The 16,626-nt window shown below is 32.7% G+C and overlaps 2 protein-coding genes across 2 annotated transcripts in view; one reads left to right on the top strand and one right to left on the bottom strand.

Annotated features, from left to right (window-relative positions):
• The window catches only part of LOC126770718 (phospholipid-transporting ATPase ABCA3), a 30,553-nt gene extending 28,276 nt beyond the window's left edge, over positions 1-2,277 (bottom strand). Inside the window, exons 1-4 of the mRNA XM_050490240.1 lie at positions 2,132-2,277; positions 1,673-1,895; positions 1,068-1,327; positions 698-871 (exon numbers count right to left, since the gene is read on the bottom strand). Of these exons, the coding sequence (XP_050346197.1) occupies positions 698-871; positions 1,068-1,327; positions 1,673-1,884 (646 nt within the window). The 5' untranslated portion in view covers positions 1,885-1,895; positions 2,132-2,277. The remainder of the gene's footprint in view (positions 1-697; positions 872-1,067; positions 1,328-1,672; positions 1,896-2,131) is intronic.
• A 992-nt stretch (positions 2,278-3,269) lies between these two features.
• LOC126770865 (ubiquitin carboxyl-terminal hydrolase 31) lies at positions 3,270-11,871 on the top strand. The gene is made up of 14 exons (XM_050490470.1): positions 3,270-3,705; positions 3,776-3,967; positions 4,103-4,237; positions 4,347-4,481; positions 4,641-4,744; positions 4,899-5,019; positions 5,199-5,346; positions 5,584-5,730; positions 5,923-6,107; positions 6,334-6,440; positions 7,831-7,962; positions 8,933-9,028; positions 9,101-10,119; positions 10,191-11,871. The coding sequence occupies exons 1-14, from the start codon at positions 3,370-3,372 to the stop codon at positions 10,229-10,231; spliced, it is 2,898 nt and encodes a 965-aa protein (XP_050346427.1). The 5' UTR covers positions 3,270-3,369; the 3' UTR covers positions 10,232-11,871.
• The last annotated feature ends 4,755 nt before the right edge of the window (positions 11,872-16,626 follow it).

Genomic DNA, 16,626 nt, shown 5'->3' with positions numbered 1-16,626 from the left:
CTGATAATTGACGGAGACAAAATCACAATTTTTTTTTATTTAATTTACCTAATTGAATATTCTTTATGTAGATCATCTTTATGTATAAGCACGATTGTTACATTAAGCACGTTTTAATTCATATAATTCATTATTAAATGCAAGGCATGCTAAATCCTCGATGTTTTGCTTCATCACGAGCACGAGATGAGTTGTTATTATTAACACAAATATAGCATATAAAAACTCCATGGTGCATGTCCTGTCATGGTGTGATCGGATTTAAACTCGCAAATTTCGGTTAAGCCCTCGAGTTTCATTCCGTCTTTTTGTGACACAGGAGAAATCTTCATAAGGTAACCCGCTAATCCTAAACCCGTAAATCTTCAAAAGGTGGGGAAAGCTCGATTTTTATTCATTAAAACCCGGAACGAAGGGCCGCGAATTCGTAATATTTTCTGCTCATGCCACGCTATGCACCGGTCGCGGCTCTAAAGAGCTTTCCTCAGGAAGAATCTACCACATCTTTTATTAACTAAAAATGCATATGTTAGTATGCTATCTGCTTATTAATAACATGAAAGACAAAATCTGATTTGTAGCTATGTTAAAATAAGACTAACTTATGTAAAAGTATGTAAGTAAAAGTATTGTTAAATTATAATACCTATTTAATTGTTAAATAAATGTAGACAATAAATATAAATAATAAACAAACCTGGCATTTTGCCTCCATACATGTCATCTGGCTCACGAGGGCCAGGTTGTGGGAACAAAGGAAAGAGCAGATTTGTTCTCCAGCTTATTCGTAAGGGATGTTCTAACATTGGCGTTCTCATGACTGCTGGAAATCTTAAGGTCACTTTTATATCATCTGGCCACTCAGTAGCATCTAAAAGTTATGACATATATGAAGTGAGAAAAATAGAAGAGAAAAACATATAGAAATAATATTTTTTAAGAATCAAAAATAATTTGTTTAATGGCAATAGAATGAAATGAATAAAAAATTGTAAATAACTAGGGTTTAGTTAAATCAATTGTTTTGTTATACAATTTGGTTCAGAACAATGCTGTTAGTTACTCACTAGCCATACTATCATCAAATTGAATGCCAACAAGGATGTGATTCATAACATTTGGTTGTGTGAGTGCAGCCTCCAGTGCTAATGAATCATTATACCCCTTGGGTTGAGGAAGCATTTTAGTGTCAAAGAATAGTGCAATGAATCCATTCAGATTATCTAAAGCTACCATAGCCATGGCATCCTCTGTCACTTTCCTTGTAAGTGGATTTTCTGGAGAAAATGCTATTGTTCCTTCTCGTTTTGCTGATGTGAGATTTCCTCTGAATAAAATTTTTAAAGATGTTAAAAAAATAAAATATTAATAGGTTTTAGATTTTTAAAAATAAATCAATGAAGCATTCTTAGAATCTATTTAAGCTTATATATTATGGTATTCTATTATACATCAAAAGGATACATTAAGGATAAAAGACATGTTATTACTACAAGTTAAGGAAACAGTTCAGATATAGGATAGAAATAATTTAGGTTTTTAATTTTTTCTGAGTACATCTCAATACCTAAATTATTATTATATATATATATATATATATATATATATATATATATATATATATATATATATATATATATATTTTATACTTAACATAAATGAAAATACTTACAGCTGCCTTCCACTGATATTGAAATATGTTGGGAGAAATGGTGAATATGAAACATCTGGCTTGGATTGTGGATCGACGAGGCATCTTATTAATATTAAAAATAAAGAAAATATCACAGGAGATGCTATCTCAAAGAGTGTTTGCCACTTATGCCTTCTTTGCAAAAGAAAATTTTTCCAAATTAAAAGTTTTAATTTTTCAAACGAAGACATTTTCTATGTCGCTGAAATAAAATATTACTTTTAAATAAATCAATGCGAACCTAATTAAATCGGCAATTATAGCACAATTTTAAGATTGTATAAAACAAATACAATAATAGCCTTTCGTTTTTTAGTACGTCGAAATCTATTTCTGTAGCACACAAAACTGAAAATAATGTTGATATATAGCTTTCGCAGAAAAAATTAAAAATAGCTAATTTAATAAGACAATTAATAAAGAACAAAAATAGCTTACCCAAACATCGCAGATTTAACACACTTTTAATTTAGTATTCAGTTTTAGTAAACACTAGCCGCACACAATTCAAATATATTAGTCGTAATCATAGATTAACATTTATTAAGTAATGAACCAATAGCTCAATGTTAGCATTTAATTAATTTAATCATTTACATATGTCATTGTCAAACGTCAAACTCAATTGTCAATACTCTATAGAATATTTATTATTTATGATATCATTTTAATGTTTTAATCTCTTGCCTTACGAATATACGGGTAAAATTAACTATAATATCGAAAAGTGAAAGACTAATACTATAACTTTTTTTAGGAAAGAAAAATATATAAGCTACTAACTATAATTTTATATAAGAAAAAAATTACCAGTTTGGATAAGTTAGCAAAATAAATTAGGAGAACCAGTATAAGCATCTACCCAATTATTCATAAAGAAAAGAAGTATATTAGCATCTACACACACTGAAAATCAATAATACTAAGAAGAAAAAATAAAATCGGACTGAAATGTAATTGTAACGTGTATACATATTTTAGAATATTTTCTACATTTCCTTTAATTATTATTATGGTTTTATGGGATGTTAATAAAACTCTATAAATTTGAAGTTTTAACTTAAAAATATGGTAATAAAAAATCAAATGAAGAATGTTGTTGATTTTGAATAAAAGGTTAATCAAGCATATTTGTTTTATTTTTTAATTATTGGTGCAATGTTTATTTTATTAAAAAATTATAAAGTAGTAATATTTTTTCCATGTATCTAAATATATAATAATCTATTTATTTAAAGAATTTCAACGAAGTTAAAAACGATAGTATAGAGTAGAATATCTCGTAGGTTTTTTTTATAAAATCTATTTTAGTTATAGATGCTAACTATGTACTATACAAAAAATATCTTTGTTTGTAACTATAAATTTATAGTAGGTTATATACTTATTTATTTCGATTGAGATAAATAATTTAGGTTGAATTTATATTTTTGTCATTATTTTATTTTTATAGTTTTCAATTGCATTTATACGCAAACAAGGAGTAAGGTTACATTAAGTATTTTCACAAAGACGCGAATCTAATTCAATTATATAAAATTAATAGAGCAAATCATAGACACCAATATGGCGCTTATGTCAGTAGCTGGTAGCTTAACATATCAATGTTTTCTAATTGGTTTTTCTTAGATTTTAGAAATTTATTATTTAAAAGATAGCATCAACTTTTATTTATTATGTCTGCAAATAATTTATCGTCAGTTTTAAAATCATGTTCAGAGAGTGAGTTAATAAATGAAGTAGCGGAAGCAAATATGACACCAAAACAGGTAGAAGGATCACGATTAAAGCGGACTTTTACCTTGCCTCGTAATCCCTTTGGGACATCCAAACCTAGTTCTAGTAAAAATAAGATTACTGATAATGATAATAAGCCAACGAGTGCAAATTCTGTTATTAGCATTACGCAAAAAGATGAGGGTGGCTTGGAAAGGAAATTGTTTAGAAGGCCGTCATGGAAGATATTCCTCAACAAAATCGCTCAACATATGAGTACTGTGAATGTTTCTGGTGTAGGTATTACTTTGAACATTTATTAAATACATTTAATATTAGATAAGTAATATTACAAGTAATTTTCAGGTTAAATCTGGCCCAGTTGCTGTCAACAGTGACAGAGTACCATGTAGCGGCGAGCCACCATGGCCCCCGGGTACCATTCCCGCAGCCACTGGCATCAAAAATCACGGAAATACTTGCTATATGAATGCTGTACTACAGTGTCTTTCACATACGGATGTTATTGCTGAATATTTTGTTTTAGAACATTATAAGGTGTGTCTAGAATAATGAACAATAATACCATAACTAGAATTATTTATTAATTTACTCTATTAAGTAAGTTAAGAATCTATTTCAGTATAGTATATAATGATTCAATTATATGAATTACTATTTATTCATTCACAGATTGACTTACAAAAGAGGAATAAAATAAATTCAAAAAAGTATGGTACAAAAGGTGAAGTGACAGAACAGTTGGCAGCTTTATTAAAAGCATTATGGTCTTGTCGCTATACACCAGATATGAGCACAGCTTTTAAGGTTTGTCATTGCTAAAGCATAAAAATATGTTTAGCATTGTATGATGTAAATTTAATCAATATTGCAAAATGTGTAATCATTGTTTTAAAAATAATTTGTAACATTACAGGCAGCAGTGGAAAGGCATGGAACTCAGTACAGAGGAAATAGTCAACATGATGCACAGGAGTTTTTATTTTGGTTACTTGATAAAGTTCACGAAGATCTTAATACAGCTACAAAGAAAAAATATAAAACAATCAAAGTAAATATTAAATAGATCACTTTATGTTTTGTATTTGTCTGTTTATCTATTAAATTGAAATTTTACAACCTGAATGTTATCTAAATACTAAATTAAAAACAGGAGTTATAATTCAAGACTAAATTTCATTTTATTCAAATCTAAATTTGTTTTTTTAAGAATACTGTGGGCAAATCAGATGAAGTTGTAGCAGCAGAAACGTTGGCAAATCATGCTCGTAGAAACAGTTCTTTTGTTCAGGCAGTTTTTCAAGCTCAGTACAGGTATGCTAAATATTAACTCTACATGTTTCTCAAAATCAAAGTGTTAAGTTTTAAAGTGGCATTTAATTACTTATGTGTTTCATGACAAAAGAATAAATTTATTATTTTGTCTGTTTAAAAACAATATTATATAATATTCTATTAATGACTCAAGGTCGGCGCTAACATGTGCAAAGTGTGAGCGAACATCCTGCACATTTGATCCATTTCACTGTGTAAGTGTACAATTGCCAACACGACCAGTAGCGGCCCAGCCATCCCCTTTGCCTGTTAATGTAAGTTCTATGATTACTTATTTCGAAACCAATCACTTTTTAATAATAGCAATATTAACTTCAGATTTTTTCCTCGAGACACTATATTATAGATTGACTAGACAAATAATACATACCCATAAATGTGTCATTAGATTAAAAATCTAAATGTGAACTTAAGGTATTGATTTTATTTTTAGGTAGTATATGTAAATCAGCAACCTCGGCAAGTGCGTATTGGTGTGGAGTTACCTCCTAACTCAACAATGGATGACCTTCGAACAGCATTACACACAGATACTGGCATTGATAGAGAGCATATTATACTAGCTGAGATCAATGAAAATGGTTCGTTAATCGCATATTTTGATTATCAAATAATTACATAAATTTTTATATATTTATTTTGTTTAGTTAATGGACACAACATAATTAGATAAAATGCTTTTAATATAAAATTAATATAGAGATCCTTTTTTATAGTATATAAGCTTATGTGCAATTGGAATTTATTATATTAAGTTCAAGTAATCATTTAGATTATAATAGAAGTTGCCAAATTAATCTAGTATTCAACTGGTCCAGGCTGGAGTACGGGGCGCGCGGGCTGGGAGCCGGCCGGCATCGAGCTGGGCTCGCTCTACTGCGTGGAGGCGCCGCCCATACTGCAACCCCCTACCACGCCCTACCTCTTGCTCCTGTGGGTTAACATGCTCGACGGAGAGAGATTTGGTATATGACTTTTTTTATATTGCATTTACAGAAGTTGAATATATATATTTAATAAAATAAATATATTTATGCAAAGTAGATATGTATTATTGTAATGGATACCATGTAAGTGACTAAACATTATTTCCCTATTCATTATCATATTTGCTTTGTTAAAATTATCACTTTATTTAATTTAAAATGTATTGTCAGGCTCTCCATACGCGATGCAAGTGCCTCGAGAGATATCATACGAAGATTTACAGAAACTGATGCTAAAGGAGATGTGCCAAGTGGTAGCGGAACGCGTACTCGAGAATGCTCAGGGAGCTGATATATTTAAAGCGAGAATTGCTGAAGCCCATCGTCCCAGAGACCCCGCATATTTGCAGCCCGAGGTTCGTACCTTCTTATATTAGTATCTGAATTATATATAATTAATATAAGTAGCCTAGTTATGTTAGAAATAATTAGAAATTATATGACAAAAATTAATGTTAGAAATAATTAGAAATTATATGACAAAAAATTATAATAATGATCTAATATTTTATGTATAAATTGCTGCTTGTCGTTTTATTACAATAAATTATAAATAATGCAAATATGAAATGTTTGTTGCAGTTACCGCACCCATTGTTCGCTCTGGATGTAGAGCAAGCATTGTGTGCCCACGACAAGTATCCCCACTTACGTCTCGAATTACTTTGGGATCCAGCTCACAGAGACAGGTTGGTGTTTAAGGATATGAATTATTTTGCGCCAAAAAATAAATCACAACGACATGAACTAATATTAGGTTACGGGACAGTAGTGCATCTTAGATGACAAATTACTCAGTTGCATCTGTCTGATTGATTGATTACACACTCATGATGAGTTGCGTGGACAGTGAGACGAATGATAAGTGCAAATACAGATTTGTTAACTCATCTACTAGTAGTTTTAACTGACTTCTGTGTTGAGAAGCATGGAGTCAACATAAGTAAAAGGCTTAAATAATATTCATACTTTATTGAGTATCTAATTTCAATCATAGTTCTGGTTGGTGTTGAATGCGATTCTGGGACTCGATACATTATCCCATCTGGCTCGTGACGTAATATGTAGCTGTGATATCGCTAAAGAGGCTAAATGGTCCAGTGGTCAGAGCACATAGATTTTAAATAAAGGTTGCCGGTTCAAAACCCGAACCATAGATGAGGCCTTTGCTCAAAAGTACATATATGACTAATGTAGTTAGTATTCTTGTCGGATTTATTCTTATAGGTTATCGGCTATGTGTCATTCGTATGATAAATTATTGTAAGAGGTGAAGCCCATGGTGTGCTGTAATCACACCGGCACACGCACACTGTTAGCGCGAGCATTATATGGCGAATGTTTACATAATTGTTATATTTTTTTTTATATGTAATGGTTAAAATTATAAAGGAATTATTTATTTTAAATGATAAAGTTCTAATTCTCTAATACAAATTATTATATTCTAAGAAACACTTTGCTATATAAAAAAAAAATGTTTTTTTCTAAATTTACTAGTTGCTACATTATACAACTAAAAAAATAAGGGTTACTGTTATTGACAACTTAAATATATATATATTCATAATAAATTTAAAAGCGCGAATCTAATAATACAAAACCACAAATTGCTTTTTCCGTCACAGAAAAAGAGTTGCCAAAAAACAAAAAAAGTAAAATGATATTTAATGATTTATTCAATAAGTAGATAATGGCAAATTAACCGTTAATTTATTAATTTGTTGTAAGCGGTATACATTATATTTATTGACCTTTTTATGTGTCTTATATAATATCGAGACCTATTCAACTGGTAGGCTTATTTCTATACATGAGAATTCGAAATAATAAAATTTGAATACTTAACATATAAAAATGCGTATTAAATCTTATTATATTATTTTTAAGACCTGTTTCTAGAACTAAATTTTTACTCTTATAATTATCTTTCAGAATCGTTTTTATTTTTAGTATAAAGCGGACAACAAAAATACTTAAATAAACGAATGAATTAATTAATATTGAAAAAAAAAAAACATTTGTTGCATAAAGCCCTAATCGTATAATCGGTGGTCTGTATGTGTGTTTCCCCGGCAGCATCATCCGCGAGTCGGGCGAGGCGTGCGAGGTGCACGTGTCGGCGGCGGGCGCGGCCAGCCCGCTGACGCTGCACGCGTGCCTCGCGCACTACACGCGCGCCGAGCACCTCGCACAGGAGGACGCCTGGAGGTACTGTGTGACCACATGTCTCGTACTCTCCTAACAGCACGGCTGTGTACGGGTACACACACACACATACAAACACACGTACACTCAAATACTTACACACACACAAATAAAAGTGTAACTGCATAGTCTGTGTCGCCTAATCGAATTGTACTGTTTTTTGTTATTTTTTTTTTTTACCTCATTTTTATTTTGTTACATTTACATTTTATTTGCCAAAACTGTGTGTTGCTACTTCTTTTAACTATTATTAGGTTTGCATAATTGATGGAAAACAGTAATTGGCTCTATTGTCTGTATTTTTAATGTCAACATATTTTGTGTCATGCTGTTGTTTTCCTTAAATAAATAAATAAATACAATAACTGATGACTGGGTGGCCACTCGGGCTTGCACAGGGGCCTCCCAGCAGTGCGTCATTTTTATATTACCGTATTGCTATTTGTGATGAGTTAGGTCAAAGACTTCTCTTATTACGATTGGTGGACCCGTCGCGTTCCAGATACTGTTTATTTAAGTGTAAAAATTACACCATTTCCCTACTATTTGCCTACCATGTGATTATCTATTTATTTATGTTATAGACGTTGTTATCGAAACTTGCTAGATTCTAACTGAAATATTTTAATGTAGTTAAAAACTACGATTACTATAATTATGTTTCACGACGTACTTAAGGCCTCGAGGTAATGATAATATATTTACTATATTTACTACAATAATAAATTGTATCAACCACATCTAACATGTTAGTATTTATCAATTTACCACGGTGTGCCCGCTGTCTTTCCCGCTAATATCATATCCTTTCATAATATACATTTTATTCATTTGTTCCAGTCTCGTACCCTTTAAACCTACATTTTGCTTTCAATAGTATTTAATTATGGATTTTCCTATAATTTAGAATGTATCGTATTAAATTTGAATAACTCAGTCACGAAATTATATTAATGCAAAAATATTGTTGTAGGTGTCCTCAGTGTCAGAGATACATGCCTGTTGTGAAAACTCTTGGTTTATGGTCTCTCCCAGACATCTTAGTAATACATCTAAAGAGATTCCGACAGTAAGTATAGCTCGTCTATCATATTTTACATTTTTATATAATTAATTCTAATTAAAACAATTCACTTTTCAGACAAGCTAAAGGCCGAACGAGTACAAAACTAACGACGATGGTAGAGTTCCCAGTCGACGACTTCGACATGAGTCCCCACCTTGTGCGGAGATCCCCGCCGAGCGCGGAGTCGCCGAGCCACTCGCGCTCGCCGCGCCGGCGCGCGTCGCGGGCCGCGGCCGTGCACGATCACGTGTACGAGCTGTACGCCGTCTGCTACCACCACGGTGACGACCTGGAGACGGGCCACTACACCGCGGCCTGCAAGAACCCCTACGACGGCCACTGGTATAAATTCGACGATTCGAGGGTCACGTCTGTCGACGATGAAAACGTTTACAGCGAGCTCGTTAACAATTCGGCCTACATGTTGTTTTATAAACGCAAAAAACCAAATGTCGTCCATACTTGTTCCACCGAAGAGGGCGGACATTGGGCCCTGAGGATGCCTAAGTTTGTAAAACTTGCTGAAAATTTAAATGAGCTGACCGAACTTATTGAGGAATCAGTTGAAGATACAAAAGATAAATCGAATAATGATAAGTCTCAAGTTAACAACGTACCGAAGCCTAAACCATCGCCTTCTAGAAGTATATCAAGTCTTCCAGAGGATAAAGTGGAGACTAGTCCGACTAGGCAAGTTAACGTCATCCACAGTACAACCTCAATTATCCAATCACCCACCCTCCAGCGGCCGCTTATAGTTGAAGTGAACGGCGATATTACGAACGACGATTTAAGCGACTATGAAAACGAATCTAGCATGCCCATCGAGCCTTACATCCACAAAGACGTTCATGTCAATCCAAAGATGACCCCCGTCGATACGAGAAGACCACGATCAGTAGACTACCCGACCAGGTCTAGCACGTCACCTGCGTCTAGGGATACCAACAGAAATTATGAAAGTTCACCTTTGGTCGCCAGTATTAATGGAGTCGAATACCATCCTACTACAGAAGACTTAATGTTGTCGATGTTCCAAGAGTCTAAGTTTATTGTGCCCAGGCATCACATCGCCGGGGAACCTCATAGGACAGGTTTGTGTCTTCATAATTAACAAAGTTTAAACCGTCTGAAACTTCAGACATTAAACATTTTAATGTTACAGGTGAGAAGTCTTCCGTATGGAAAACTCGAATATCCACATGAGAGCAGCTTAGATCCCCTATAATGTATAAAGAGCCCTTTCCCTTATTTATTTTAAATGTATTCCTAGATCTGAGGATTCCATGTAGTTGACCGTTATGTTTTAAATATCTATATATTTATAGCTACGATATTTCGTTGAATAATATTTTCAAAAATATAAGTTCTTATAGAAATTCCAAACAAGAATTTTTATTAATGTCGTTAATTAAGAAAAACGCTCTTCGAAATGAATTTGTAAAAAAAAATATAAATATTGAGATACGATTTTTTTACGGCGTATCAAGATTTTGGTGTATTCAGTCGTTAATAAGGAACGTTTTGATTTTTATATTACTGCGAATATTATTTTTTCAAAGTGCTAGAGACTCCTAATTTAGAACATCCCTAGCTAGCATAGACTTTACTCGAAAATTAGTTGGTTTAATTCTAGGTTTAGCATGTGAGTACCTTGTTGTGTATATTGTAGCATTAATAGTCTGTAGTTAAATGCGTAAATGAAGAATTTTGTCATTACAATATCACACTTGTGCCTTGGCTCTAGGGTGTCAAATTATTATGACTTTTACATTGTACGATACGATTTTCCGACGTATGCAAATAAAGTGTGTAATATTTGTAAGTTATGTCACTGAGATTATAAAGGTATGTTTAATATACCATATACGATTAATTTTATACTTGTCGATAAAATTCAAATTTATAAATAATATATTTGACCATGGTAGGCGGCGTGTTGCGACATCTAACTGTCTAGAGAAAAATACATGACCATAGACAAATGCTAACCATATAAATATTATGCAAACTGCATAGGATTTTAGGTTCATATGTGAAATATTGTATATATGTTATTGTATGTGACTATGTAATTTAAAATGATCAAATTATATAGACATAATAAAACTTTTTATACCAAATGATATTGTTTCTTGAGTAAAACAAAAATTAATGTAAATATTAGTGACATTTCAAAGCACAATGCCACAATGTGATTTTATAAATTAAATTTTGTAAAAGACAATTATAGTAAGTGTAATAATGTTATTTCATTATTAACTAATAAAATATTTGATTGATGAAAATGTAAAAACAACACGAATTGCTAAACTTATATTGTATATACTTGAGTGTATAAAAAGAGATTCAGAAAAAAAAAAACTAATAGTATCTTATTTTATTTATTAAATAAGTAGATATGAACAACATTAACAAGAAAATTGATGTATAATTATTTTTTTATAATTTATTAAAGGCAACAATAACTACTTACTTTCGATACTTATGATTTGTATCGTGGAATATCGTGTCTGCAACACTGGTAATCGAAAGAAGTCTTAATTTAGGTTTAAGTGACTGGCTCTCATTTGTTTTAATGGATATAAACGGCCAATGATAAATTAAAAAAAAATTAATGCTTCCTTAATTGGCAACACAAACGTACCTCCATTGCGATAATAATCGAAGATCTCGAAAATAGTTTATTTTCTAAGTTTATGAATGTTAATTTCTACGGATTATATAATTGGTCGTTTTTTTATCCTTTAATTATATTGTATTACATTCGTTGTTTTAATTTAAAAATGTTTATTTTATTTTACTTAATCACGTTATGTTAAAATATAAGTGTTATGTGCACCTGATGTTCAATAATTTTATTTAAAACCTCTTTAATTTCCCTAATATAAATACATATATAGTTATATAAACACAATATCCCAATCGACTCAAATATATGACAATATATTTAGATATTTGGGAAATGATGTAAACTAGTGTTATTAATAAAAAAATGAAATAACAACAGAAAAAGATTTTTTAAACTTGGAAATTCAATGTATGCAAAGTTTTTTTGAAACAAGAAACTAATTGATTACACAAGGGAACAAATTTCAAACTTTTACATACCCGTAACAGCCTGTGAATGTCCCACTGCTGGGCTAAAGGCCTCCTCTCTTTTTCGAGGAGAAGGTTTGGAGCTTATTCCACCACGCTGCTCCAGTGCGGTTTGGTGGAATACACATGTGGCAGAAGTTCAGTGAAATTAGACACTTGCAGGTTTCCTCACGATGTTTTCCTTCACCGTAAAGCACGAGTTGAATTATAATCACAAATTAAGCACATGAAAATTCAGTGGTGCTTGCCCGGGCTTGAACCCACGATCATCGGTTAAGATTCACGCGTTCTTACCACTGGGCCACCTCTCCTTTTTTTACATACTACTGTCAAAATTTTACTTGTTTCGGACTACAATGCCTGACAACTAGAAACTGATAGTGAATTTATTGTAACAGGTCTAAATTTACAGATACAGCGATACATAAAAATAAAAAAAATCTTTAAACAATTTATATAAATTAAAAGCATAACAAATTTAAACATAATGACATTAATTTTAAATTCTCCATTATTATAAAGTATTTCAAGTTTAAAGATACAGATCTAATTTGGTTAGTGACTTTTCTTTTGCCTTTTGAGTGACGTTGAAACTTCTTTTTCGAGGAATCAACGAAAATCTGTTATCATAGCTGGATCTCATCGTCCTTGGTATCTCATTTCTATTGTTCGCACAACCTGATGTAACCTCTCTCCTCGTTCATCACTTACTGCGCCAGGATTATTTGGAAATGACAGTGTAGAAATTGGATTTTGAGAGACAGTCTGCTTCCATAGTTCCATCCATGTAACATGAAATACAACACATTTTAGGTGTCCACGACTTTTCAAGATCTCCAATCGTAAATACAAAATAGAAGCAGTAAGCTGCTTTTATCTCTTCCGTATTTTTCACTACATAACATCCGCACACGTAACAAAATTGTTTTGGTGGATTTTTACAAGATCTTCTTTGATCACCAGCTATATGGTGGTATTTTACTGGTGGTAGAGCTTTGTGCAAGCTCGTCTGGGTAGGTACCACCCACTCATCAGATATTCTACCGCAAAACAGCAGTACTTGGTATTGTTGTGTTCCGGTTTGAAGGGTGAGTGAGCCAGTGTAATTACAGGCACAAGGGACATAACATCTTAGTTCCCAAGGTTGGTGGCGCATTGGTGATGTAAGCGATGGTTAACACTTCTTACAATGCCAATGTCTAAGGGCGTTTGGTGACCACTTAGCATCAGGTGGCCCATAAGCTCGTCCGCCTTCCTAATCTATAAAAAAATAAATAATAATTTTTATGCACAAATTGTCTGTATAACATAACTTGATGCAAATAACACAAAAAAAACTTGTTAATTCGAAACATTTTGTGTAATCTATTGTGAAGTTTTGTGTATAGTAGGCTAAATCTAGCGAAATTATGAAACAAAATAAAACTGATATTAGACCTGTCACCACAATTAGGAAGATGTAAATTTAAAAAAATGATCTTTTTTTGTACTAAAATAATCTTTAAATGATTATAATAACATGTGTGAAAAATTATGATTATATCATGTAAACGTTGTTTTTTTTATAAGCAAGTCTATTTGGGCGCTCTTCTATAATTCCTGCTCCGTTCGAATTTTGATTGTGACATCAATTTGCCCATTCGTTAATTCGGGCGACTCTTTTGCGATACGTGTGTTAATAATTTCGTATTTATTTTACAAAGAGGGAATTTGTGATTTGACGCCCCAAATACGTTCTTTCACTTATAATAATATTAGAACGATTATTAATATATTATTTTATGCTAAAATAAGAATAGTATTTTCACGTAGACTAACAAATAATTTACCAAATGTCGACCTTATGATTGCGGATTCTTTCACAAATCATGCGAAATATATTGGTGAGCTTATTGTTATTGTTTATTTTAATCTTTTGTTAATGCAGATTGATCATAACTGTGATCGGCAATAAGTCCGTACTCTTTATGTAGAGGTACTAGTGATTTCCGCTTCCGATAGAAGATAATATCGATATAGTTTTACATTTCCTATATTTTAATTTTACTTACACAATTCGGGGCGCGATAGTTACGATACAGAGCCACGGCATATTATCGTAAATTTGCTTGTGATGAAAGTGCAAATTAAATTAACAATCTCGAATGTGAAGGATGCAAACATACTACGGCTTATAGCGATGTGAGGAGCCTATTTGTAATGAAATAAACTGTTACTGGAAGAAACCTTTTTTTATGTAAAAGGGGGGCAAAGAAGCAGGAGGCTCACCTGGTGGAAAGTAATTACCACTGTCCAAAAACACCCGCAACACCAAGGTATTTGCAGGTGCGTCGCCGACCTTTAAGCAATGAGTAAGCTATTTTCTTGAAGGTTTCTATGTCATAACGGTTCGAAAAAGTCACCGGAAAATATGGGTCCGCAGAGTGGCTGTGCGAGGCAGGAAATGCTTTAAAAATAGCATTGTAGTAGTGGATTTCCAGACATCGAGATGGTATGGATGAATTTAGAATTTAGACGCGATGTCCGGTGGTGAAATTCATCGCCTGGGATTAATCTAACAGTTTCTCAGAGCATAAAAGATGCGATAGAAGATGCAAAGTGCCATCTCTCCCGCCCAGAGATGAGAGCAGTACTCCATGTGGGGCTGAATTTTCGCCTTATAGAATTTTAGGCGAGGAGCTGACGTGAAGTACTGTCTTACCTTGTTGAGCAAACCAAGCTTCTAGAGGCTAATTTGGCTTCACCTTCCAATAGACCGCGGAACCTAACGTCCCGATACTGGATTAGCAGCGAGGTGGTATTCTCAAAATGCGCAAACTTGTGTCGTATTGGGGTTGAGTTGTATCAAATTTGGTTGGACCCAATCTCTTTGACATTGGCTAAGAAACACTTGAGATTTCAGACACAAGTTTGTACTCATCGATGTGTTCCCGACAAATATTAGCGCGGCCGGTGTATATGGCGTCTACAGTGCTGTCGTCTACCAACAATGAATATTGCTAATTTGCATATGTCATTAATATGACAAAGAAGCAGAGTAGGTGATAACACAAAGCCTTGTGTAACACCAGAATTGACGAATTTTAAGTAAGACCATGTACCCTCGACAACGACATGGTCTGAATGCATTATTTCTTGTGAAGCTTAATCAAAGGCTTTTTCTATGTCCAGATTAACTGCTAATTTTGTTGTAGTTGAGTCCAAGAGGTGGCCTCTTAGATTCAAATGCTTCAGCCCATCGATCAGGTAAACTAGAAGATCACCGGTGGTAGCTTTACATTTAATTCAATACTGTAACATGGTTATTCAAAAGTGCCCTTATAAGCCTATTTGTATAAAGAATTATTTGATTTTATTTGTATTATACGTACTATATTAGACTACATATTTGACTTTCAAAGAAACATAATATGGTATAAATCAATTTCAATGGGTCACAGTCATTAAGGGTTTCTTTAAAGAATACCATTGGCGATACGGCGTTGTTCACAAATTATCTTCAAGATTAACAATAAACTTAAGATTAACGTTGAAATACATTTTTCATCGATACAAACTCTTATGACAACACTATCGGTATTCAATGTATCAAGGCCGTATTACGAACATTCTGAATTATGTTTATATTAAACGATTTTTTTTATAGAACAGGAAGGCAGACAAGCATATGGGCTACCTGATGGTAAGTGGTCCCCAACGCTCTTAGACATTGGCATTGTAAGAAATGTCAACCATCGCTTACATATCCAATGCGCCACCAACCTTGGGAACTAAGATTTTATGTCCCTTGTGCCTGTAATTACACTGGCTCACTCACCCTTCAAACCGGAACACAACAATACCAAGTACTGCTGTTTTGCGGTAGAATATCTGATGAGTGGGGTGGTACCTACCCATACGAGCTTGCACAAAGCTCTACCACCAGTAAATACCTATAACTAGCCTGTGAAAATTAATTGTTTGATCGTTAACCTAAAAACTTCTAAATAGGACAATTTTTTTTACTAAGGTACTTAATTTAAAATACTCATCACGAAAATATCTACTTGTTTTTGTTTATAATATATATATGAATGAGTTTATAATATATTAAGAATAACGCGAAAATACAGGCGAAATCGTATAGGCGAACGAGCGACGTTGGGCGATATGACGTCACGCGTCGATCGGTTGCTCCAGGAAATAATTTAGGATTTTTTTTTTAATTTAACAAATTTACAATTTACAATTAACAATACAAATTTCAATCAATCAACAAATTTACAATTACAATAAAAAATAATTTTTTACAATTTTTTAAAGTTACAAGAACTTTAAAAAATTGTAAAAAAATATTTTTTGCAGATATCGTTATTCTTTCGTCACTATTTTTTATATTTTAAAAATGATTTTTTGAGATCATAAAAAAAGTAAGCTCACCTTTTTAATTTGATGACTTGATGTGTGAAAGGTAAGGGTTGTGTAACAAAAATATATGATTGCTGTTCTTGTTGTCAAACCCT

Source organism: Nymphalis io, chromosome 9 (genome assembly GCF_905147045.1).
Source record: "Nymphalis io chromosome 9, ilAglIoxx1.1, whole genome shotgun sequence".
Classification (NCBI taxonomy): Eukaryota; Metazoa; Arthropoda; class Insecta; order Lepidoptera; family Nymphalidae; genus Nymphalis; species Nymphalis io.
Note: the sequence above shows the minus strand (reverse complement) of the source record. Positions and strands in the feature narration are given on the sequence as shown.

Coding starts and splice junctions, on each gene's coding strand:
- LOC126770865 (XM_050490470.1), top strand. CDS start 3,370: ATGTCTGCAAATAATTTATCGTCAGTTTTAAAATCATGTTCAGAGAGT. Junction 3,706..3,775: donor GTACTGTGAATGTTTCTGGT/GTAGGTATTACT, acceptor AGTAATTTTCAG/GTTAAATCTGGCCCAGTTGC. Junction 6,441..7,830: donor GATCCAGCTCACAGAGACAG/GTTGGTGTTTAA, acceptor TTTCCCCGGCAG/CATCATCCGCGAGTCGGGCG.